The 25971-nt window shown below is 45.0% G+C and overlaps 1 protein-coding gene across 1 annotated transcript in view; it reads left to right on the top strand.

Moving 5' to 3' along the window:
- LOC119375143 (transcription factor MafB-like) overlaps positions 1-20725 on the top strand; it is a 28793-nt gene extending 8068 nt beyond the window's left edge. Inside the window, exons 2-3 of the mRNA XM_037645345.2 lie at positions 16850-17172; positions 20214-20725. Coding sequence (XP_037501273.1) covers positions 16874-17172; positions 20214-20307 — 393 coding nt within the window. The 5' untranslated portion in view covers positions 16850-16873 and the 3' untranslated portion in view covers positions 20308-20725. The remainder of the gene's footprint in view (positions 1-16849; positions 17173-20213) is intronic.
- Positions 20726-25971: the final 5246 nt, after the last annotated feature.

The raw sequence follows: 25971 nt of genomic DNA, 5'->3' as shown, positions 1-25971 counted from the left end.
GCGAGACCCAACTAACATTATTCCTGCACGACATTCACCTTCATATGGACCGTAACATCCCAATTGACACACTGTCCTTAGATTTTGAAAAAGCCTTCGATAAGGTACCCCACTCCCGTCTCCTTCCAAAAACCTCGCGTCTAAACCATCATCGGCATGTTTTTAACTGGATTAAAGCATTCCTAACAAACCGTAAACAATTCGTGCATGTTAATGATCACTCCTCCGACCTCTCGCATGTCTTGTCCAGCGTGCCCCAGGGTATCGTCCTAGGGCCTCTTTTATTCCTAATATACATTAACGATATTCCGCTTTCCGTTGAATCTAACATTCGTCTTTTTGCTGATGATTGTGTCCTCTACCGCCCTATAAATAACCCCACCGATGTCTCCTCTCTACAGCATGACCTCTCACGCATTCAGCAGTGGTGTACCACCTGGTTGATGTCCCTTAATGCGAAAAAAACATTACTAATTTCTTTCCATCGTCGCCGAAACCACACGCCGGCTACTTACACAATCAACAACTGTCATATAGCTGCTACTGACTCGATTAAATACCTGCGTGTCCATTTTTCGAGTAACCTATCTTGGGGCGACCATATAAATCACATAATTCACTCCGATAACCGCGCTCTCGGGTACACACGCCGTAACGTTTCCATGACACCACCTTCCGTTAAAGTACTCGCTTATAACACCATTGTCAGACCAAAACTTGAGTATGCAGCTGATGTCTTTGACCCCCACCAAACTAATCATATCGAAATACTTGAGTCAGTACAGAACCGAGCAACCAGATTCATTGTTTCAGATTATTCCCGCTAGTCGAGCGTCTCCGCCCTCAAATCCCAGTTAAATCTTTCTACCCTCGCTCTTCGTCGTCGTATTGCACGTCTCTGCCTTTTTCACAGATTCTTTTATTCAACCCCGCGTGACAACCACCTCATCCAGCCGGTCCATCGAGGTCATCGCACAAGTCATCCAAATGCTGTGATTCCGCCATGTGCCCACACCACCTCATTTCAGCAGCCCTTCTTTTTGCGCACCACCCGAGACTGGAATGACCTTCCGAACGAAGCAGCAGTCATCCGCGATTTTGCGCGCTTCAAAAATGCCATCCAGGAAGCAGACTCAACCACATCCTAACATACACCTTCATCGATACCGCCATTTTATGACGCCCACTCCTCATGTAAAGTCCCATATGGGACCTTTGAGGATATAATAAATAAATAAATAAATAAATAAATAAATAAATAAATAAATAAATAAATAAATAAATAAATAAATAAATAAATAAATAAATAAATGTTATCCATATACTTAGTCGTTCTAAAAATTCAATGAGGAGGTCGCGCTGCAACGTGAGCCCCCCCCGAACAAAATTCCTGGCTACGCCACTGCTAATGAGCTTCACTGGGAAAACGACCGTGTGGAAAGATGGTAGTGTTAGAATATGTCACTTTTACTCCGATAGGCGTTATCGCCTCCTGGCTGCACTCGACATCTCAGAAATCGTCTGTTGAAACAAGTTGCACACCCTTTCTCAATATTGCAGCGGCTCCGCCAGCCAATTTTGTAATAACCATAAATTCGCATCAGTATGTACAGCGTCCTCATAAAACCATCACTGTTGCGATCCGGTACGTGCATATGAAAATTCCCACCTCCTGGAATCACTGAAGTGCGTGTTTGAGAGCTGCATGTTTCCGTTAGGCAATGCATGTAATTTACCAGGGGCGTAGCCAAGGGGGGGGGTTGGGGGGGTTCAAACCCCCCCCGAAATTTTTCAATTTTGCTTGCGTATATAGGCACGCACACATACAAACGCACGCACGAACATACATAAAGTATGGTTGAACCCCCCCGCCCCCCCCCGAAAAAAATTTCTGGCTACGCCCCTGTAATTTACAATGTGCCTCTAGGGTAACCGCTAAAAGTGTCGTTCAAGGCAGAATTCCTGCCGGTCTTTCGGCGTCACGCACTGTGTTCGCTTATACTTGTTTGTCAAGTGGTGCTTGCAAACGGTGAGCGGAGATGCTGGCAGTTCGTGGATCGGACGCGGTGACTTGCCTGGCTTCAAACAGACGCCTAAAATGCTTTGCAGGATATTAAGTAAACTCTCGTGGATGGTGGTCTCGCTATCGAGGACTGACGGAGTTCAATACTTCGATTGAACGCAGTCTGTGTTCCGTGACGCACGTAGATGACTCCTAGGTTTTTATCCAAGAGCTATAGCATAACTAACGCTTAAATTTCAGCGAATCGGAACTGCCGAAAGTTTGCTATAGCGTCGCAGAGAGAAGAGACCTATGCGGTACTTATCTTAATAACGTCCGCCGCGGTGGTATAGCGGTGACGGTGCTCGGCTGCTGACCCGAAGGTCGCGGGTTCGATCCCGGCCGTGGCGGTCGCATTTCGATGGAGGCGAAATGGTAGAGGCCCGTGTACTTAGATTTAGGTGCACGTTAAAGAACACCAGATGGTCAAAATTTCCGGAGCCCTCCACTACGGCGTCTCTCATAATCATATCGTGGTTTTGGGACGTTAAACCCCAGATATTATTATTATTATTACTTATCTTAATAACGTCCCGTAGTTGTCGGACTGATACCAAACTATGCGCGTCAGTCCAAATGCAAGTATGTTTGAGGAAACACGCTGGTATTGTTTCGCAAAGGGCACTTTAGCGTGCGACTCTGTCTACAAATTTGTAACTGCCTGGTCATTATGGCGCTTAGCACAGAAAGTTATAGTCATTGGCGGCAAGTGATCGTCATGCTGTGAGATAACTGAATGCCGGACCGGTGTTAATGGCGATGGGTGAACCAGTGTCCTTCCCCTTCCTTTTTTTTCTTTTTACAAGTTTGTGCATGCGCGTTTTTGAGAGAAAAGAAAAGCACAGCAACACATCAACAGCTGACTGAAAGCAGGCTTTATTCTATAGCCCCCTTTGCACGTTATATTTCCGGCAGCTACTTTTCCTAAACGCCGTATTGTATATATAATTATGTGTATAGGTATTTGCGTTGCTGAAAACGATCAACGTCATTTAAACGTTCCGATAGTGCGTGTATGTGTCATCATGCCACCAACTCTGAGAACGCGTTACATCCTTCAAATGCGACTTTGCTTGTGGAATCACTGAGCACTCTCTCGCACTTTGAAACACCTCTGAATTGCTTTGAATACATTATTATAGCAAAACAGAATTGCTGATGCAGACTCGAATCCCGTGCTGTCTCGGAGAGTCGAAGCGACTGTCGCAATGCTCTATAAAGTAAACACAGCTACTCGCTCCACTAGAATGTCCAGAATTCGAGCCTTCGGTTACCCTTCGAATGGCTCATCAAAAGTGTTGACTTGGTTGCTCCTTGTTTGCCGCCCCGCCACGGTGATCTAGTGGTTATGGCCCTCGACTGCTGACCCGAAGGTCGCGGGATCGAATCCCGGCTGCGGCGGCTGCATTTTCGATGGAGGCGAAAATTCCAGAGGCCCGTGTACTTAGATTTAGGTGCACGTTAAAGAACCCCAGGTGATCGAAATTTCCGGAGCCCTCCACTACGGCGTCTATCATAATCATATAGTGGTTTTGGGACGTTAAACCCCAGATATTATTATATTATCCTTGCTTGCCAAAGTTTAGTAGCGTTTTATGGCGTTAGCCAGGTTCTGTAAATCAAGAAGGAGGTCTGTGCTGCATCTGTATGCATTCAAGTGCCCGAACGGTTTGGGTCTCTGACAATGGTTTTCCGTTGGCTTGATAAGAAGTGCGCAGTCGCTTTTCCGAATTTGGCTGAACTATGAGACACAGCGTAATGACCGAAATATTTTCCCCACACTTGAGGTATGTCGTAGACGATAGCGCTCCTGTGATGGCGTGAACTGAAGACAAATTCTTCAAGGAAGGCCATATATGTAGAGACTGGGACTACGGTAAATAATTATAACCCTAGGCCATCTTCAAAAGTTAAGTGCAAAATGAAGGTTTGCCACAGTTAAGAACACAGCGCAGCAAAACACGGACACATTTTTCCCTTGAAAACCACTACGGCAGTTTGACACGACACACGCATATTTCGTCGATTTATTTTCAAAGCTGCAACGCTAAATACGTTCGCACCCGTCCTGCAGGCTCAGCGCCAGCTGTGCGCACATGTCATCGTGCGGCGCCAAATGAATGGCCCATGTCGTGGTAAAACTTCCTTCAACGCGAGGAAACACGTCCACACGCCGCACACTCAAATACTTCCTTCCCTCGGCAAAAGGAAAGCCAAGTGGTAGCGAGAGAGGGCGAGAGCTTAGAATGTGCTAGATTTATAGGCAGACGAGGTAAGGACGAAAGCGAAAAGGGAAATAAATGAAAAAGAACAAAGCTGCGCCATAGCCGCTCGTTCGACTGCTGAGGAAGACTTAACGATTTGTTCCTACTTGCGGCTCTCAACATCCACGTAACGCGTCTAACTATAGTCGCACACTCTAAAAATACGGGGGTACTATAAGCGCCCGTATATACGTCCGGGAAAGATACGCATCGCTTGCTTCCTGGGTAAGGAGACAGCTGCGAATAAAATGCCTCGCATTAGCATCCCTTCGATATTTTACATGGGTACGCCCGATTTGTTATAAAACCTGCCTGGTCTAACTTTTTTTTTTGAAGTATGTCTCCTCTTTACGTGGCGTCTTCTCTACTTATACATATTTAATTATAAAAAGTGCAACGCATTCAGACCACTGCTTTCTCCCTGTCGGTCGCCGTGAATAACACGTCCGTGACGACCTTCGTATAACCGCTGTGGTGGGCTTGTTAAAACGAATGCGCATGCAAGCAGACTTGACCCCTAGCTCCCATACCATTCAGCATTCAGGAAAATCGCTTGCAGGGGAAATTTTCGAGCGAGTAGCAGTATAATAGAGAGAAAGGGCATGATGAATATATATATATATATATATATATATATATATATATATATATATATATATATATATAATATATATATATATATATATATATATATACAGGATTTCATTCGGTACGTTGAGGCGCGCCGCCTCTAGGCAGTCCATTATCCAGTATGTGACTCAATGTACAGGACGGTTGACCGTGTGCGTTTGTGCAGCCTCGTCGCAGTCGCAAACAGCACATGCAGCATTATCAGTTATTTTGATGAGGCCGGAATATACTTTCGTAAACGCCATCATGAGTCACAGCTATGTACTGCAGGAGAGTTGTCTCGCGACGAGGAAATGCATATGGAGGTCGAAGTAGCAATAATGTGTTCAGGTTGTAAAGTATGGTGCGTGTGAAACTTGGGCGGTTTCACTTCTCTAATTATAACGAATGTGTAAGCCGACGAAGTTAAACATAGCAACGTCAATCTTTTAAAGTTGGCGTGGAGTACAGTGACTCTTTTCGGAAGCATGCATGCGCCGAAGGCCGGGTTGGATATAGTCCACGAGTATGCCGCCGCGGGCAGAAGTGTATCAAACGTGAACGTTCCCGGTTTATCTTTATTTGAAGGTATCTCACGCTGGTGGCCTGAATATACTGTCAAGAGATCTTCATCAAATCAGATAGTCTTCGGGAGGGCAGAGAGCTTCGGAGCTTTGCACACATCTTACTCGAAGTAGGTCGAAAGATAGCAGTGGTGTTACTAAAGTTGGGTTTATGTCCTACGGCAACCTAAGCCGGCAGTGACTTCCGATAAGCGTGTCATTCATTCCATGTCACGAAGATGTCTCCACCATGAGATTACTCATTTAGTCTCTCGCAGATACGTGAGCAGAATTCGCGAGTTTTCGTGTACTATACAGTTGGGTACTTCTTTAGAAAGCAGCGGCACGTCAGAGGTGGATGCACACAAACATGCGCCAGTGAGCGCCCGCTCTGGACTGACGTCATAAGCCGGACGGTCGGTGACCCCACCGTAGGAGAACTTCACCGTGTACATGAGCGAGGCTATTTCTTTAGTCGCAGAGACAATCGGCTGCCGTGCTTTGGTCACCTGGGCGGGGCCTATTTTGCCTGCTTAAGTTGTATCCGACTATAGTGAGCTGGGCCAAGATCGTAAGCCATGACTGCAATGATACATTTGCATTACTGAAGCTTTATGCACGATTCCTCCTAAGATTAAGGAACACGCATCCTTCGTGTTTACATCCTTCTTTGCATTTTGCAGTACGACCGTTTTTAATATTAGTGCCATGGAGGGGCACGTGTGCCAGCAGAATATATGTTATGAGCGACGTTCGTGTATATACTAACTGAAAGTTCACGTTTGTTTCGCCAGCACTGCGCTGTTCGTGTACAGTTTGTTGCCTGTCAGATTCGCCACAGGTCATGCCAGAGGACGCTTCGCGCTGCTGCATTCGCATGCAGTGAGACTGCAAACCTTTCTGTATCTTCTCCATTCAAATTACGAAATAGAACGGCAGAGCTATATAACAAAATGGACATTGTTTTAGTGCCGCGAGAATGTGTTTACTGTGCAGATAATTTCTATAGAAAACACGTCATCAATCCAGTGACTTCACTAAATGTTAGAGACGCGGGGATTGGGAAGAAAACAGGGCCCCTATACACAAGTGCTTACAAAGTTCGCAACATTTCAATGCAAGGCAATCCTGATGGTAGATGAAGGCGACCGAAAAAAAGCACTTACGAACAAAAAGCTTCGCGAATTCAAGCCAAGAAGGTTTAGAAAACGTGCTTGTTAAAAGTGAAAATAGTATAGAGCATAATATTTATTGCATAAAATGAAGCGCACTGAGACAAACTGTGTGAAATTGAGGTCGGTTGTCCCTCTGTGTGTACGTTTTCGCCGGTTGCGTGCAGCGTCTCCGTTGTTTTCCTCCAAGCAGCAACCTCGAAACGCACTGACGACTTGTCGCTAGACATGCACATGCAGGAATAGACATTTTCCGGACGAAAAACGAGACTGAGGAGAGTCCATGTAATTATCCTATTTACCAATGATGCACAAAATCTTGCATCGAAGGGCAGATTAGGCGACCTGCCCAGTCTGCACATGGACGCTCGAACTATATATATATAGCACTCAACACAGACCTTGTCTACGCCGCGTATGAATGTGCTGGTGTAGTGGAGTGACTTATGAAGTTCTGTGACATTTTTTAAATAGGTACGCTGCGTTTACATACCAACTAGCTAGCATACATACCCTTTTAAGTCGTCATTGATCATTATACTGTATAGTTCAGGCTATCTGGTTGGGCGCAGCTCGAACTGACGGAACCATATAAAGCGAGACATTGAATATTGGACTGTACTTCTTATAATTAACTTGATCCATAAAATTCAACGTCCGGGGGACAATTTAGCCATCTTAACTCCTTCAACCACAAACGAGTGGCAGAACGGAACGCACAATCTATGGCTTGTCAATGGCAGCAATTAATTACATCTTAGGGGGCCCATATGTTTCATCCCGGGTTTGAGCGTCTGGAGCGTGCCATATGAGTGCACTACACACTGCACACTGGCCAACGCAAGCGTGTACCCGCTTCCCCTTCTCAAAAGAGCAAACACACAGCTGTCATGAAGGGCAGATGAGAACTCCCCAAGCTACCAAAACTGCCTGAGCAGATAAAAAGAGATTATTTCCATAAAGTAAAATGTCTACCATCGCCGTGACCGCTGGAAACGCCTTGCATCCTTTGCTTTTACTTGCTAAAGTATAGTTTAGCAAATATTTCCAGTGTTTCCAAAGCGTCCCTCTCCTCACCCTACATTTTCTTTTCGCACATTCCTTACGGGTTGAAAATTTCCAAAAATTTTGCACTTTACTCAGAAGCGTTTGACTTCGAACCCCTATAGAGTATAGACGTTTTGTTGAAATGCAGTAAGCACTTCACTTGAGGGCCGATGCTGCCTTCCTGCTATTGGTTTTAAATGTTTGTGTTAATAGGAAAATATTGTGTTAAACGTTTTATAACACGTGGGTTATAGTCCTGTTTTCAAAGGAAACCAGCGACCGTACAGCTCCAGTGAAGCGCAGCATGTAAATAAAACTGTGATTTGTGCACGGCCGACTTCATGCCGTTTCCTCCTCGTGCTCGTCCCCAGGCCGGTCGAGTCAGCAACGTTACACCAGTTACTTATTTCCCACGAGTCAGACTGCTATGCGAGGTGTAACCGAGAACGACTCAATTACCGGTTTATTTTCTTCTTCCGCCCTCGCGGCGTTCTGTTCGTCATCTAAATACGAGCAACCGTTGAGAGCATGGGCGAACTTGTTTTCCTGTTTACGTCGCGGCCATGGTCTCGTTGGCTAACTGCTTATACGGGCTCGAACGTGAGCCTGATATCCTCGGACTGCCTGCAGGCTCGATGGTATCTCTCTCAGCTCGGCGGTCGCACATCTCAAGGTAGATCAGTTTCTTGTTTACAGATGCGATCTCGCCCCTGCTCACACTTGGCTACGCCGTCGCCCTTAGGGAAGCCGAGTGTAACGAGGTTTCAGACAAAAATCGACCGGCGTTTCCGCAACTTTTGCTGTTATAGCATTGAAGCGTTCGCCCACTGATTAAAAAGCAGAAAAAAAGAAAACGGGCTATGGTCAAGGATTGAGGATGTGCGCGTAACACAGTATACACGCAGCAAATCGGGGCCAGCGACAGATCGGTCGTCTTACTTTTTCCATCCTATCCGCTCAGTGCATACTGAGTGGATAGTTTTCAGCTATTTCAGATGAGTATGTAAATGTTCTTCGCGGTAATCGCGAGCGAAACGTAAACTCTCGTTTATTTTCACCAATGAGCTCCTGTACGCTATAGTTATTCATGATGGATTACCCTAGCGAAGCTTCATGCTTGGCATATTATTATTATTATTATTATTATTATTATTATTATTATTATTATTATTATTATTATTATTATTATTATTATTATTATTATTAGGTTGACGCTATTTACTGTGACCTTAGAAAAGCTTTTGATGTTGTCAGCCATTCGCTGCTTGTGGATAAACTTGCACACTTTGATGTTGATTCTTCAATTGTGAATCTCCTCCATAGCTATCTTCTTGATAGATTATGTTACGTTGCCGTTAATGGCCAAACGTCCTCTTTGTATAAAGCTACTAGTGGGGTTCCTCAAGGGTCGGTACTGGGCCCACTCCTCTTTTTAATTTATGTTAATGATGTTTCTTCTGTCATTCGGAATTCTTCTTTCCTTTTGTATGCCGATGACATAAAGATATTTAAGGAAATTCATTCAGTTATCGATTGTCGCTTGCTGCAATCTGATTTGTGTTCTTTTTCTGAATGGTGCTGGAGCAATAACCTCTCCCTAAATATTTCAAAAACCAAGGTAATGAGTTTCACTCGAAAAACATCTAGTGTGCCATTTTTATATTCTGTCAATTCTGTGTCGTTGTGTAAGGTATGTGAGATCAATGATCTAGGTGTTCTTTTTGATAGCACCTTACACTTTTCTGCTCACGCTAAGCGTGTTGCTTTGCGGCGTCTTCGCACCCTAGGCTGTGTTTACAGAATGTCTAGAGAATTCCGTTCTCCTGTGCCCTTCCGAAAATTGTACACCGCGCTATGTCTTCCTCAACTAGAGTATGCATCTGTGATCTGGAATGGCATTCCTAATTCCAGCAGCAACGCCATTGAGCGAGTCCAGAAAAAATTCCTAAGCATTTACAACCATCGTTTCGCTAGAAATGACTCTAGATCTCGTTCTAACGCTGCTGGATTATTATCATTGCCATCACTTTGCTGCCGACGAAATCGCGCTGATCTGTTATTTCTTTACAAGCTTGTGCATGGTATCATATCCTGCCCTGTACTGCTCAACTGTATTAATTTCCGAATTCCACGTAAGCTGACCAGAGAGAATAGACCTTTTCATGTAACCGCCTGCCTCTGTGAACATTCGACCATTGGCAGGATACAACGTCTTTACAATGCTTACTTTTTGGAGCTCGATGTTTTTCACAGCTCCCAGTCGTTGTTCTGCTCCGAGCTTTGCACTGTACTTACATAGCCTTGTACACTGTTGATATTTTTTTTTCTGCCTGCGCATAGTTGTATATGTGCAATTTTATAACGTTTTTTTATCCCTGATATTTTATTATGAATGTTTCCTTTTTTTTTTTTTTTCGTGCGCCAGTACAAAGACCTTACGGTTGTTCCTGGGCACATTAAATAAACGTTTGATTGATTATTATTATTATTATTATTATTATTATTATTATTATTATTATTATTATTATTATTATTATTATTATTATTATTATTATTATCAACCCCTTGAAGTTTCCCGCTCCGACATCTCTCACGTACGTCCTGACAAATTCCACCCAACCCTTAACGTAAGATCATCTGCATCAGCCGAAACAACGAGCTACAGCAGTTACGTAAACAAATCTCCAAGATTTGCTTTCAAGCGAGGTGATTACACGGGCCTGTGTCATTACTTGTCCGCGGTTGAGTAGTCACAGGTTACTGACAAACCAAATGTTGATGAGCAGGTCAATCGGTTTACGGAGCTTGTACTGAGCAGCATGCGCAATTTTATTCCCCAATATATACCTAAACAACGTAAATATCCCCACTGGTTCTCATCTGACTTATCAGTGCACTGAAGCATAGAGATCGCGCACACAGGAAATTTAAATGTTCTCCATCCATCGAGTTGAAGGAAGAGTTCAGCTTTTTTCGAACTCACTCTAAACGCCTATATAAACGGGATCATAGTTCGTATATTGAATTCTTCGAAAAAAGCGCCTCTGACAGGCTAGATGTTTTGGTAGTATGTATGTAAACGGTCTAGCAAAAGCGGAGAGTCCTTCAGACTACTGGACTCAAATGGAGTAGAAGTGCATGCCGTCGCTGACTGTTTTGTCACGCATTTCTCATCCGTTTATAAGGCCTCAGACTCTAGCACTGATATCGGACAACAGCCCAAGGCAGTTAGTTCATCTAGTGCTTTGTCGCTGGATGAAAATCTTATCTGCGAATGCATTAAGCGCTTAAAATCATCCTTATCATGTGGCCCAGATGGCATCCCCTCCGCCACACTAAAAGCTTAGGGTAGCCAGCCGGTCTCAGAACTGGCTAACCTTCCTGTCTTTCCGCTTGTTTCTTCCTTATGGTAGTATATTTGTCCCAGTACTGACTACGATATTTAATAACTGCCTGGACACTTCCACATTTACTAGCATGTGGAAAACTGCTCGTGTTTTCCCAGTATTTAAGTTGGGCTCTAAAACAAATGTTTCTAATTATCGCCCGATTTCTCTACTATGTGCCACATCAAAGATCTTCGAGCTGGCTCTTCACAACATATTGTCTTTTAGTGTGAAAAACTCATTGATTCCTAATCAACATGGTTTTATCGCTGGTCGCTCAACTACCACAAATCTTGCTAGTTTCATGACGCAGATCTCCACATCTATTTCTCAGGGAGGACAGGTTGACGTAATCTACTGTCACCTGAGCAAGGCTTTTGACGTAGTCAGCCACACACTGATTATGGTTAAACTGGCGCACTTTGATGTTTACTTGTCGGTTGTGAATCTCCTGCACAGCTATCTGCTTAACAGATCTTGTTATGTTGCCGTAAATGGCCAAACGTCTTCTTTGTATAAAGTGACTAGTGGGGTCCCTCAAGGGTCGGTATTAGGCCCACTCCTATTTTTAATTTACGTTAACGATGTCTCTTTTGCCATTCGTAATTCTCCTTTCCTCTTGTATGCCGATCACATCAAGATATTTAAGGAAATTTATTCAGTTAACGACTGTCGCTTGCTGCAGTCAGATTTGTGTTCTTTTTCCGAATGCTGCAACGGCAATAACCTTTATCTGAATGCCTGAAAGACAAAATTCCGGTGTATCACTCGCAAAACATCTAGCGTGTCATTTCAATACTCTGTCAATTCTGTGTCGTTATGCAAGGATTATGAGATCAGTGATGTTGGTATTGTTGTTGATAGCACGTTAAACTTTTCTGCTCACGTTAAGCGTGCTGCTATGCGGGGCCTTCGCTCTCTCGGATGTGTTTGCAGAATATTTCGAGAATTCAGGTCTCCTATGGCCCTCCACAAATTGTACACCGCAATGTGTCTTCCACAACTTGAGTATGCGTCCGTGACATGGAATGGCATTGCTCAATCCATCGGTAACACCATTGAACGAGTCCAGAAAGAATTCCTCAGCATAACCATCGCTTTGCTAGAAATGACTCTAGATCTCGTTCAAATACTGCTGAATTAATATCATTGCCATCACTTCACTGCCAACGAAATCATTCTGATCTGTTATTTCTTTACAAGCTGGTTCACGGTATCATATCCTGCCCTTTACTTCTGAATTGTGTTAATTTTCGAATTCCGCGTAAGTTAACCAGAGAGAACAGACCGTTTCATGTACCCGCCTGCTTCTTCCAACACTCTACCGTTCACAGAATACAAAGTCTCTATAATGTTAATTTTCTTGCTCTTGACGTTTTTCATAGTCCACAGTCATTGTTTTTATCCGAGCTTTGAAATGTCTTGACATAGTATGGCACAATGTACGAAGTCTTTCCTTCTCCGTCTTTCCGCATAGTTGTATATATGGAATCTAATTTTTCATTCCCCTTCAGTATTGATCGTGTTGTCTTATTTTACTCCTCCCTTTTGTGTTCATTTCTCTTTGTCTATGCATCTTTGCTCTTGTTATTTCTGAGGGCTGTCTGTATTGTATCGTTTATTTTTATTGTTTTATTTTTGCGTGCGCCTGCACAAAGACCTTACGGTTGTTCCTGGGCACGTTAAATAAATGATTGATTGATATATAAATTATTATTATTATTATTATTATTATTATTATTATTATTATTATTATTATTATTATTATTATTATTATTATTATTATTATTATTATTATTATTATTATTATTATTATCAGATAATTGTACACAAAACTTGCGAAAGAAAAAGCTTTCTTCGGCTTATTCTTCATATATATTGGTCTAGACCAGACCACAGGTCAGGTCTCAACCAATATATGTGAAGAATTATCGTCGACGTAAGGTAAGTTGACATAGTATATACCCAGTTGCTTCGATCATGGTAGTTGGAAGATTTATTTGAGTTTCTATAAAAGGTATTTAGTCTCAAGGTGAGAAATGATGCCACTTTTTTTATATCTCTCAGTACGTTGCAGTAATGTAAGGGAGAAAAAGAAAACTATATAAGCAGCAACGTAAACTGCTAATGAAAAGGGGGCCGATCTAATTCACAAAGCGTTTTATTCGTAAGTGCGAAGTGGCACTGCCTGGCCATATCATACATGTCCGACGACCGACCGGATGGCATTTGCTCTTGCGGTCATTTATAAGGTAAAAACATTTTTTGTGTACAAGCCCATTCTAGTAAAAATTATTGTTTTTCGTAGCGCATAGGTTAAATAGCAGCATAGCTGTAGTAAGTATGCCACTTTACATTCCTGAGATCGGGCCTTAAATGAACGCGCGAGAATCTTTAGTCTCGTTTTGGGGACATCTCGTTCGGCGTGGAAACGAGGCGTCCGCATACCTGGTATAGTCCGACGCAGATCACGATGAGAATCGCGCTATGCGCCGGTTCCCCGGTGGCGCCGCTTCTTTTCCCGCCAGCACGCGCACAAACGCACCGACTTCATGCAAAACAGCACGGGCCACGGCTCGGCGTTCCGCCTCCCCTCTGCGCGGGCGACGAAAAGTTGCGCGCCCCGGAAGCCATCAACGCGACCGTCTGCGATCGGCGTCACGTCGAACACGCTTCCGGTTACGGTTCATCGCGAAAAAAAGGGGTGCATCACACGCTGGCCAGCCAGAGGGAGTCGCGCGGCAAAAGATCGGCGCACAGTTTCCCTGGCGCGCGAACGCGCGGTCGGCTGAGCACAAAGGTGCATGCCGGTAATTTCGCACTTAGTACCACTTTCACGCTCGGTGCTCAAAAGGCTCGCCGGCATATCGGTATCTCTCGACAAGATGGAGCCCTGCCGTGGGAAGGGCACGCCGCCGCCGCCGCAACGACTCATCGAGTCGATATCGAGGTCGCAGCGGGTCTCCACGGTGCCGCTGGAAGCGTTCCGCTAACCCACGGCTTGTGGTCACCGGGTCCCGTCACCGTTGCCGTGCGTGAGTTCCTTTCGTTTTTATTTTTCTCTCTTTCGAAGCCGCCTGCCGGCAGAGGTAGCACATTGTCTAGTCTACTCGTTTCTCTGTGTCAACAACTACACGGTCGCGCCACGGTGAACAAGTAGACAGACACACAAGAAGACGCTCCGAATTGACGAGGTTTCAGGGGCGAAACGAGTTCCAGTGCCCTACGCATTCGACCCGCTTTTTTATTACACGCTCGTAGCAACCAGGGCGGGACGATGCGTGTTGCAACCCTGAAAATGAGGAACAAGCTTAATGGAACGCGAAAAGTTGAATTTGAAGAAGGCGCTATAGGCACCGGGTCAAAAATCATGCTGGCTATTCCGCCTGCGCAAGCAATAGTGTGCGTCACCGTAAAACGTACTATCGGTCTGATGATTCTGCTTACCTACATTCAGACGAAGGCATTATACAGCTTTTCGCAAGTCGAAGGTGTGCGTAAGAACTTGTTTAGCATACCTCGAGCTTGCTGCAAGACGATTTTACGTGAAGTGCCTGTCACAATGAGACGATTCCAGGAAGGAGGTTGCTGCTCTGGTATGTGTACGTATTCGAGACAACTTCATGCGAAGACTTTGTCTAGTGAGACTTGACGACTAAGCTGTTGTTATTTGAGGACACGCGCTTGAAGTTTTATGACTCTGATAACCAGAGTTAAATAAAGGAAGGAGAAGGAGAGAAAGGAAAGGCAGGGATGTTAACCAGTCTAGAAGGACCGGTATGCTACCCTACACTGGGGGAAGGGATGGGGGAGATATAAAGATAGAGAGAGAAGGAGAGCACGAACGCACAAAAAGTCGCACACATCGCACATCTCACGTTAGTCTATAACCGACGGTGCAGGTCTGATGCCTTCAAGAAGTTGAGCACTGCCTCGTCGCCTTCACCCGCGATGACCTCTCAGGACGACATTCCAGAATGGTTTCTGTCGTCATCGGTCTGGGATCTATGCGAGCAAGAGCGACTGCGAGGGATTTTCTCTGCGCACTGTAGCGAGGACAGTCGCAGAAGATGTGCTGTAGTGTCTCCTCGCTACCACAGTTGTCACAAAACGGGTTGTCAGCCATTTGGATTCGAAAGGAGAATGACTTTCTGAAAGCCACTCATAGCCATAAACGGCAAAGCAGAGTGGCATCATTTCGGCGTAGTCCCGTAGGTGTCTGAAGACGCAGATTGGTCGGGCAGTGGCGGCGGTGGTTGTGGAGTCTGCTTGCTGTATTATAAGTGGAGGAAGTCATTTCTTGTGCAGCCACTCGAAGTTGGCTAGCAGCATCGGTCCTTGATAGGGGTATCGTCTTGATCCTGTAACCTTGAAGAGCTGATCGAGCAGCAGAGTTAAATAAAGGATGTCGGGATCGTTTATACGCAGACGCCTTCTTGACGAATGATCCTCGGCTTGCAATGCATAACAGGACAGAGCTCGATGAGTTCCGGCAGCTATGTAGCGGGCAGCTAGTGACGTATGGAATTAAACTCGTCAAGAAATCAATAAAAGAAGTGAGACTCTACTAATGTTACTTATGCAATATGAATATAATCATAAGTTAGCGCAGTTTAAATATTTGAGGCAAGCAGAGAGTAAAGGGTTGGGAGGGTAGAGGAGACAACGAAACCGACGTTTCATTGAAGAAGGCCGAGAAATATATAGGCCTACGGAGTCTGTATTTCTTAATGGTTCTTTTAGGCATTCTTCTGCCATTCGTTATTGGTTCACAGATGTCCATGCTGCTGCTATGTCGGGATCGGCGACTTGACTGGACGGATCATGACAAAGTAATACAATCAGGAAAAGAACCCTTAGAGAATACGTTCACCTGGCTCCTGTGTGTACACTCCAAAACGTTTGCGCTCTTAAGCGCATCATAACACCTGCCGTATACAAAGCATTCACATCCGCAGGCAGCTGACCAGCGATAAAAAGTTCACGAACGAAAAGCGTCGATACGACGGTTGGCGTTCACAATGTCGTTCGCATACAATACCTGTTCGTATACAAGTAAGGTCAGCCAATCGCAATTTCTAACATGATAAGAAAAGCAACAGACATTCGCTAACACGTTTATTAAACAATGGCTAACAGTGTTCATTATGTTTACTTCGCGAGCCGAAATCACAAAGCTTTTATAACCGGCAAAAGATATCTGTAACTGACCGGTCACCTTATGAACCATCATGTCCATTGTCGCGATTGGCCGGCACCTCTTCTTACGGAAATCTCAAGAGCACGAACGGTGAATACGCGCACTAGAGCCCTTAGGGCCTTTATCATGATTACCAGTGGTACTCATGACAGAGAATACGGTTAAAATCGCGTGTATGAATCAACTCGCCCAAATCAACTTCTTAAGCGAATACGAGCCACGAGCCCGTATTCACTTCCCTTCTTTCCTAGAGTATACAGACTCCGTATTCCAAGATTTTTGGTGTGTACAGCATTTCCTCGTTGGCCTGTGTTATGGCGCTCGCTATTCACTATATAGCGATCAGCGCGATTACGTGACTATTGTCGCGGTGATGACTATTCAGGGGCAGCTCTACCTGAGCGAAGTTTTTTGAATATTGGCCCAGTACGGGCCTTGCTTTGATTTGCGTCACGCAGACGCGAGGAAACGGTTTGGAGTGTGTTTATGTGGTTACCCTGAGAAGCCCTTTAGAATGTGTATATGCGGTTACCTTTCAACTCGCAGCACTTCCGCAGAAGTTTCTTGAAGATGAGCGCTAGCCGTTCCTCGAGCCGCCGGCGCCGCGTGGCGGTGCCGCTGTTGCTGCTACTCGCGCTGCTGGCTGCGGTCCCTGCGTGTAAGGCCACGAAGTTGCACAAGGTGGCTGCGCTGGCTGGCGCGTATGGAATTGGCGCCGGCGGACACTTGTTGGGCGGCCTGGGCCTGCTGCACGGCTTGCATGGTCTCTACAACCACCATCATGGGCACCACCACGGTCACCACCCCGGTCATCACTACGAGCACCACGTATCATACGCCGTTCCGGTGCCGGTGCCCGTACCAGTACAGTTAGTATCATGTGTGTAAATCACTCGCACTGACGTCATCACGGATGCGACGTGGTGACGTCTGAACGAACAAACGTTGGCATGTCTATGCCATGCCACTGGAATGTACGTACGTCAACTTCATGACTCGTTTATCTTCACCGTTAATTCATAATTTTTGTTCCTTACGTCGCGTTTATCCGGATTCACATTGGAGGCCAGCTAGGTTAGACGCAAATCGACGATCTTTTGTGAGTATCGAGTCGGGGGGCCTTTTGGTTACGATCATTTTTAGCTCTGACGGCCAAGATTTATATAACACAGTGTTGGTTATGTGTAGGACTGCTTCAGGTCATGGGCAAGCACGCAGGGAGCGTAAGGAGCGCGATGACGTCAAAATCGTCGCTATCGCGATATTTCTGGGGCGGTATTATGTTATGTCAGCACGCTTTTATTGGCTGTACATCGAGAGCCAGTGGGCCGGCACCAAACGTGACTACCCGTTCCCATCGCCATCCAATCAGCGCGCGATGAAATGCGCAGTTTACTTAGTGAACTCTAACTGAATAGCACCTGTGCTTTGAATACCGCCGTCCTATGGGCTTGGATTCGCCTAAATACTAGCGTCGCTCCGCAAGAGAATCCAAGTTCTCCTAAGCGCCCCTGGGATAGCTTGAGAGCAAAAATCTGTGCAGTACATTTTCCCCGCCATCATTATGGCAAGAAAGAGCACAACACTGTACTATATCGTAGAACCAAACATCGGCTGTCTCGTAGAGCCAGCAGCCAGTGTTCTTGAGCTGGCGTGACAGTTGTATGAGAATACATGCAGCGACCCAGTTCTTACATTACAGCAGCGTTTCCGTTCGTTACACTATGTCAGCTCTCAAAATTTGCGATGCATCAGTTGTCGCGAAAACGTCTTTTTTTTTTTTTGAGTATCGAAATCTTTGAAGCATGACCGCAGTCCAGAATCCGACGGCCTGGCAGTGGAATTTTATGTAAGCTTCCGGAGGCACTGTGGGAAGTCCTTCACAGTGGCTAGGCTGCTCGGCAGTAAAGGGTGTCTGTCAGCAACCGAAAGACGAAGGCTGATCACTCACCTGTATGAGGATGATTTGAGACATGCCGAGCTAAGAGTCTGACGTCACATCGAAATCCAGAGTTGCTATCACAAGCTCGGAGCAAAGTGCTTGTATGTGCGGATCACTCACATACTTAATCTTTTGGTCCCATATCAGACGTATACTGCGTCCAGGGGCGCCCCACATAGCTCCAGCTTTAGTGATCAGGGACTCTCTACAATGGGTAAAGACCAGGAGGCTTCCGTGCGTCCTTTGCTTATTAGATCGGGGGAAAACACTGGATATTTTTAGCCACAGGTATCTCTTTCAGACACTATATGAAACCGGCTTTTCTACTAAAATTCAATGAATGTGCGAAGGAAAGAAGATTACTTTTAAGGGCTCGTTTTTCTTTGTTAGACACAATATTAATGAGAACTAACAGACAATAATGCCAAGGAAAGTATACGGGGCGTTATTTGTAATAATTGGATGTAAGTGTGAAGACAGTAAAGTGGACGAAAAGATAACTTGCCACCTGCAGGGACCGAACCTGCGACCTTCGAATAACGCGTCCGATGCTCTACCACTGAGCTACCGCGGCGGTCATCATCTCGTCCACTTTCTGGGGTATATATGTGCATTTAAACCTAGGAGTGTTAGTCAGCGCAGATCGCAGCCATGGCGGCGAGTGTGGAACACTCTTTTTCTATATATCTGTTGGCGTCACGGAGAACAGAGTCAGTTCTCCTATAGCCCTCCACAAATTGTACACCGCAATATGTCTTCCACAACTTGAGTGGCATTGCTCAATCCAGCGGTAACACCACTGAAGGAGTCCAGAAAAAATTCCTCAGCATATATAACCATCGCTTTGCTAGAAATGACTATGGATCTCGTTCAAATACTGCTGGATTATTATCATTGTCATCACTTCACTGCCGACCAGGTCGTTCTGATCTCTTATTTCTTTACACGCTAGTCCACGGTATCATATCCTGCCCTGTACTTCTCAATTGTGGTAATTTTCGAATTCCGCGTAAGTTAACCAGAGAAAATAGACCATTTCATGTACCCGCCTGCTTCTTCCAACACTCTACCGTTCACACAATACAAAGTCTCTATAAAGTTAATTTTCTTGATCTTGACGTTTTTCATAGTTCACATTGTTTTTATCCGAGCTTTGCACTGTCTCGACATAGTATGGCACAATGTACAAAGTCTTCCCTTCTCCGTCTTTCCGCGTAGTTGTACATATGCAATCTAATTTATCATTCCCCTTCAATATTTCTCATGTTGTCTTATTTTACTCCTCCCCTTTTGTGTTCATTTCTCTTTGTCTACGCTTTTTTTGCTCTTGTCATTTCTGAGGGCTGTCTGTATTGTATGGCTTATTTTTATTGTTTTATTTTTGCGTGCGCCTGCACAAAGACCTTACGTTTGTTCCTGGGCACGTTAAATAAATTATTATTATTATTATTATTATTATTATTATTATTATTATTATTATTATTATTATTATTATTATTATTATTATTGTTAAACACTTTTACTAGTATTTTCTTTTTCAGGGATAAATAAATAAATAAATAAATAAAGCTACCGATAATTTTGCTTCGATGACTTTGTATATATTTAACCTTTGCATTGTTGGAATCTTTCCGCCATTGTAAGCGTGGTATACCGTACATCCGCGCTTACTTGCTTAAAAAAAGCTATGTCTTGAGATTGCATTAACTTCAGCGGATGATGTCTTTGTCTCCATCACAAGATACGCAAGGCAAAGAGCTCTATGATATAGTTCCCAGCAGCAATATCATGTTTGCCAGCCCACCGATGGAAGTTTACACTTTTCGAAAGGCGTGAACAAACAAACAAGCAGAAGGCGTGGAATGTGTTTCTCCATCCATGTAACAGCACACGCAAGGTGCGAATACCATGCCCTTCTGTACATTAAGTGCACGTCACGTCATCATTAAACGTTGTTAAAACATGCAGCGTTCACCATCTGCACACGGACCATCACCATGACTTTGGCTATCACGGCTTCGGATACCACAGCGGCTACGGAGGATACGACGGCTGGTGGTGAAGCCACGAACTGGGATGACCTCTGCGGAGAACACCGGCTTACTGAGCACCTGACTAAAGCATCAGGGATTCCGAGGTGTATGCGTGACTTTAGTGTATGTGAACGCAAGTTCTAGCCAGAACAAGCAGCTTTCAGATCGTAAGAATTCCTTTGAAAGTATAATTTCAACCAGCTGTCCTCGGGAGAGTATACAAATATACGTATGCATGCGCGAAATCAGTCTGGAACGAGCTGGATACCCGACAGAGTTGATGTGCTGCGATAGACTTCTGAAGAAATCGATACGATGCTTACGATCAGTTTCCAATGAATGCGATCCTGGCACGCGATCAGTTTGACTGCGCTATTATAGTTCCTAGTTTCCATTTTTATCGCGTCATGTAGCACGCGCAACTGCGCTAGCTCAATAAAATATTTTTTCGACAGCAGTCTGGGCATCATATTTTAATAAGTACCTCAAGACAATATCACTCCAACTCGTAATAAGGCTACTGACACGTTTTAATATAATATATTTTATATTTAATATAAAAAATGTTTTCAGCGGGGAATATTAAAACTTGCACATCCACCTAAGTCCACCGAGGATTACTGAGCGAAGCGTAATCCATTGCGTGTGTAGCATCACTTGTTGAATGAGAGGCACTACAGGTTCACGCTTGCGTTGCGTATGCTTACCGATGTGACGCAATCATGCGACCGCAGAGTTGAACTGTTTGTTTTAATCATGTGCTAAACCGAGGATGCTCTAAATAGACCCTTTTCAAGCCCACGAGCGCCACCAACGGGCGCGCAAGCGCTCATGGGAAATGTGCGTACGCCGCAGCAGCCGCCGCGACGAGCTAGCGGGGCGCCGTGCTAGGACTTCTTAGACACAGTGAATTTGGCAAGGTGCAACTTGCTACTGCGCAGTTCAATCACAAACTTCAGAGTTTAGCTGCGACGGCCTCTCGATGATTTCCACCTGTCCCACCGTTGGACCAGTTGAGCGGCTCAGAAGCGTCACCTTTTATTTATTTATTTTTTTGGCGCCAGTGCGCCTTACGGCATAAATGAAAAAAACTAAACAAAAACAACTCGGCTGCCTATGAAGTGCAAGAGCGGTCTATGATTCGCGGATGCATTTCGAATCAACGTCCATCGACACTGTCGACGAGTACAGTGTGAGTTCTGATATTTAAAGAGTACACTAGAAAGTGTAGTAGGATTTGGGGAAATGAGATACATTCATTGCGTCGCTCGCACCCTATATGTAACGAGCGATAAGTGCCTACTAACCTTCGTTGGCGCTATAACTACAGGTTGGAATAATAAAATACTTAGAGCGAAAAAAGAAAGGAGCAGTACAAGGAAGGAAATGCACAAACCAGTGCTCACACACAACCGAAAGTTTATTGCACGCGTGAAAAAAAGCATATATTTAAAAATGGGAGTGCGTCGCGCGTTTTATAAAGAGGCACAAAAAGTCAAACAACCAAGGCGCGTGCTTACAGTCGATTAATAAAGCTGAATTCCTTGTCTTGTAACGACTGAGAAGGTTGACTGACACAAAGTGTGCAGTTATTTGTGACATGATATGCCTCCGAAATTTCTCGCGTTGTCCGATTAGCTTGATGGTACAAAATTACTGCGTTTTCGAAGATGGGATTACATTTTCATGACTGACATAGCGATGCGAGGTGAGACGGCTCCATTCAATGAATTTCGATGCTCGCTGAGGCGCGTATTAATACATCGACCAGTCTGGCCGATGTGCACGTGGACACAAGGAAGAGAAATCTGCGGTTAGCTCCTACACAATCTACAAAACAATGGGCATGCCTCTGACCGCATTTTTCTTTGCCCACCGCAGTCCCCTGCGAGCTGCGACTAAGCATATTTGGGGCGGCAAACACAACCTTCACCCCCACATCGCTTCCCTTCGTTCTTCAGGCCACGCGACTTCTTATTTTCATTTAATTTTCATTTATTGACCCATAAATATGTGGAATAACTGCAATATTTCTAGTTTCTTCATAATTTACGGATGGATGACGTCCCTGTTAGTCTTTCTTTGCCATGCCAACAGATTTTCGCAAACCGATACAGCGATACGCAGGAAATCCCGCCTCTTTGCAGCTGGAAACGGCTGCTCATCTTATGTGCGCAAGTCTTTTTCCAATGCTGTGCGTAATCATGACATCACAATTCCTCGTTTAACAATATTCAAATGCGCCGACGCGAAATTGAACAACGATTTCAAGAAACGCGGGCTATACCACCCGCAAACATGCTCCGCAGTGAAACTTAAAAGCATGTATCAAGAAACTGCAAATTATCAGAGCAAGGCATCTCGCAAGTCAATTCTAGTCCCATCCCCTTTTCTTTAAACACGTTTAGAATGTGCTCACTTCTTTATACAGCGCATGGCTTGTCAATTAAAATCAAATAATCATCTGTATACCTGAACGCTGTAACACCTCTCTACAGTTTGGTTAAACCCGATCACGAGCCGTTATGGTATTAAATGCCATAGCGGCTTGTGAACAAGTAATCATTGAATAAATACGAATTCGGTGTTCCAGCTCACATTGCTCACGACAGCACGTTTTGACTGCATGTATCGGCACGTGACAACTCCCATGCCGCTTAACTACTACATCCGGTATACATCCGCTCGGTAATACCTACACTGACTGCATCATTCCTTTCGCATTTCATGCGTAGAGATACATGCAGGTGCGTTCAGACATGTGTAGTATTTAGGATTTAATAATAGTCAACAACCAGCGGCGACACGTTTTTTTTTCGTTTGGTGCTCCCACGGCGCCAACGAGCAGCGAGCGACGGAACAGCCGGCGGGCTCGCCGTGCACACTTTTCCCATAGTGCTTCGCGCGCCCGCGGGGGGGTTCTGGAATCGCTTGAAAAAGGTCTATTACAGCAAGTGGGACTGTGCTCATGCGCACACTGATAACTTTCGTTTTTCTTTCGCGGAATCGACCATGCGAGCATAAATTCAACAGGCACATTTTTCTTGAGGAAAGTGCAAGGCATATTTAGTGTTTACTAAGCTGAGCTTACAGTTAATAAGAAGAGAGTATGAGTCTGCATAAATTCATAAGCATTTCATTCTTCCTTGTAAGGAATGATAATTTGTGGGAATTTATGCAAGGATAGGACACAGTTCCGCGTTCGCAGGATTGTTGCTCTCAGGATTTAATATGGCCTACTTATACCCATTTTACCGGGTGTTCAAAGTTAAGCTTTGTGGTTTTGTTAAAATTCAGCACTGAGAAGAACGTGAAAACCATCTTTGCAAATACGTTATGTATCCAGGGGGACACAAAATGAAGCAATAACTATTACTGTCAGCCGCCCAATTAACTAAGATTGAATAATGAACTTTTTAATGAATGCAGCAAGCGGGCATGTTTGTATGCCATGGTGAGTAGTTGTTACGTGATTTCAGCCACGTGACTAGTTACATGATGTTACTTGATTTTTGTCACGTGCGTGTTCTTACGTGATTTTAGTACCGTGGCTAGATGCTACGCGATGTTACGTGATTTTTAGTCCCGTGACAAGTTGTTACGTGATGTTACGTGATTATAGCCCCGTGACTAGATGTTACGTGATTTTTAGTCACGTAACAGACTTTCCCATCATAGTTATTGCATTTCAAATCAGCGCACGCGTTGTGGGAACGAAGCAGAAGATGAAGAGGACGAATCGAGCGTGTACCGGTTCATAATGATGATAATTCCTGTTCGCACAACCCGGCGCAACGAAAAGCTTAAAGAGCTCCGCTCTTAGTATAAGACGAGAAATTTACTCCGTAATAGGCGGTTTTCCTTAATTTCGACCAAATGGGCTTACAACAGAAAGAAATTTAAAAGCGCCAGAGTGGAAAAGTGTAACAGTATTGAGAATTTTTTTTTTTTCGGACACAACAAGTCACTGCAATGAACACTACATCGAAGTCAACTAGTTAAAACTTTTTCGAGAGTAGTCTATACTTTCCAGAAAGTCGTTTATTTCTGCTTTTATGCTCATGCAGAATTGAGGTCTGATAACCTGTTTTTCTTTGATTGGCCGTTGTTTTTGTATCTTTATTTGCATCCAGTATACCTCTCTATTTCCACGGCTTCCAGACAATGGAAAGCTGAGAATTGACGATGCCTTGAAGCCAGGAAACCGTGGAAACCGTTCGCCGAAACCGTGCGTGGAAACCGACACATCGAAGCCGTGGAAGTGGCATACTGCGCAGGCATCGCTTGTCGCGTGGGAACGAGGTGACTGATGGGGAATACTTCCCTGACGTGGCAGTGCATGCGAAAGGAAAGAGACAGAGCGAGAAAAACGAAAGACGTGAAAAATCTTGGGAACGGCTAGTAGTGCTGCAGCCTACGAGAGATTATGAAACGAGAATCGGTGCGCACTCGACGGCTGGCGTACTGGCAGCGACCAGCGCAAAGCGCGTCCCCTTCGTTACGCCGCCTGGACTCGGTCAACGGCGGGACCTCGAGACAAGCGCCCGAGGAGTTGGGAAAACTAACGAATGCACGTATTTGCAGGTGACATTTCGGCTGATTCATTCGCGTAAGCCCACTGTCCAACGACTTCCTGGCGGCGTCTCGAGCACGTCGCATTGTACACTCGATGCGCTTAGATGATAACAATGCACGCTCTACATTTTCACTGCGGTCATTTATTGCCGAGAGCCACGCGAAACGCGCATTCTTTTTTTTCAACGCTGCCCGCCCTCGGACGGTCTTCCGGGCGACTTGTCACCGCGTTGAGCACGGCGCGACCCGCCCACTTCGGAGTTTGGTGAACGTGACACCGTAAACAACGGGCCAGCGAAGAAATACTGCGATTGTTAAGCGGCGCTGCATGCGCTGTTGAGGAGGCAGGGGCACGCACGCGCGCATGCCAGTGGCAGCAGCGACAACCCGCACGAGTACTGGTGACAACCGTAAACCGCGAGAGATTTTTCTTACGACGCTCAAGAAAAACGCTCACTTTCGAAAACGGGTTAGCCTACAAACATCACGAGCACTCTCACTTCTCTCGCGACCACCTGCTTTACGAGCGACACGAACGGCTGGAAGCACTGTGTGAATAGCGGAAAACCTTAAGCACTATACTTTTCTTTTGTTCGAATCACGTAGCAATTGAGTGAAGTCGAATGCTGCTCCCCGTACGTCGACGGTTCGCTTGTAACCTAAATTACTCGTGCACAGCCATTCACGTTTATCTGGTCGGAGCAGCAGGCCAGGGCATGTCTTACTATAAGCTTCAAGAAATGCCGCATTTTAGACCGTTCTCCGAAAAGAGATAAGAGTCGCGATATACAGAGGCACGGACAAGCGTTCCCGAATACATAAAGGCTATTAGCCTGAACGCTGCGCAAAAAGAAATTGCTTGCTCGAAGAACGCGCAGGTTTTTTACAATACGTGAGCAGCACGTTAAAGTATATACACCCTAAAGCTAGTACATTTCTAACATTCCTCGTTTAGTTGTTTGTTTCTGTTTCGTTTCTTATCAGCGGAAACGTTCGCGTCGACAGCTTAAAAAAATTATGTTTGTTATGGTGCGTCTAACAGCCTAACCGGTAAGCTTTTGAGATAACGCATTCCTCGGCTAATGGTGCATTTGCAGGGTGGGCAGAGGGGTGGGCAT

The sequence above is a fragment of the Rhipicephalus sanguineus genome, chromosome 1, assembly GCF_013339695.2.
Source record: "Rhipicephalus sanguineus isolate Rsan-2018 chromosome 1, BIME_Rsan_1.4, whole genome shotgun sequence".
NCBI lineage: Eukaryota > Metazoa > Arthropoda > Arachnida > Ixodida > Ixodidae > Rhipicephalus > Rhipicephalus sanguineus.
The sequence above is the reverse complement of the archived record's forward strand: the minus strand, read 5'-3'. Positions and strand labels throughout refer to the sequence as shown.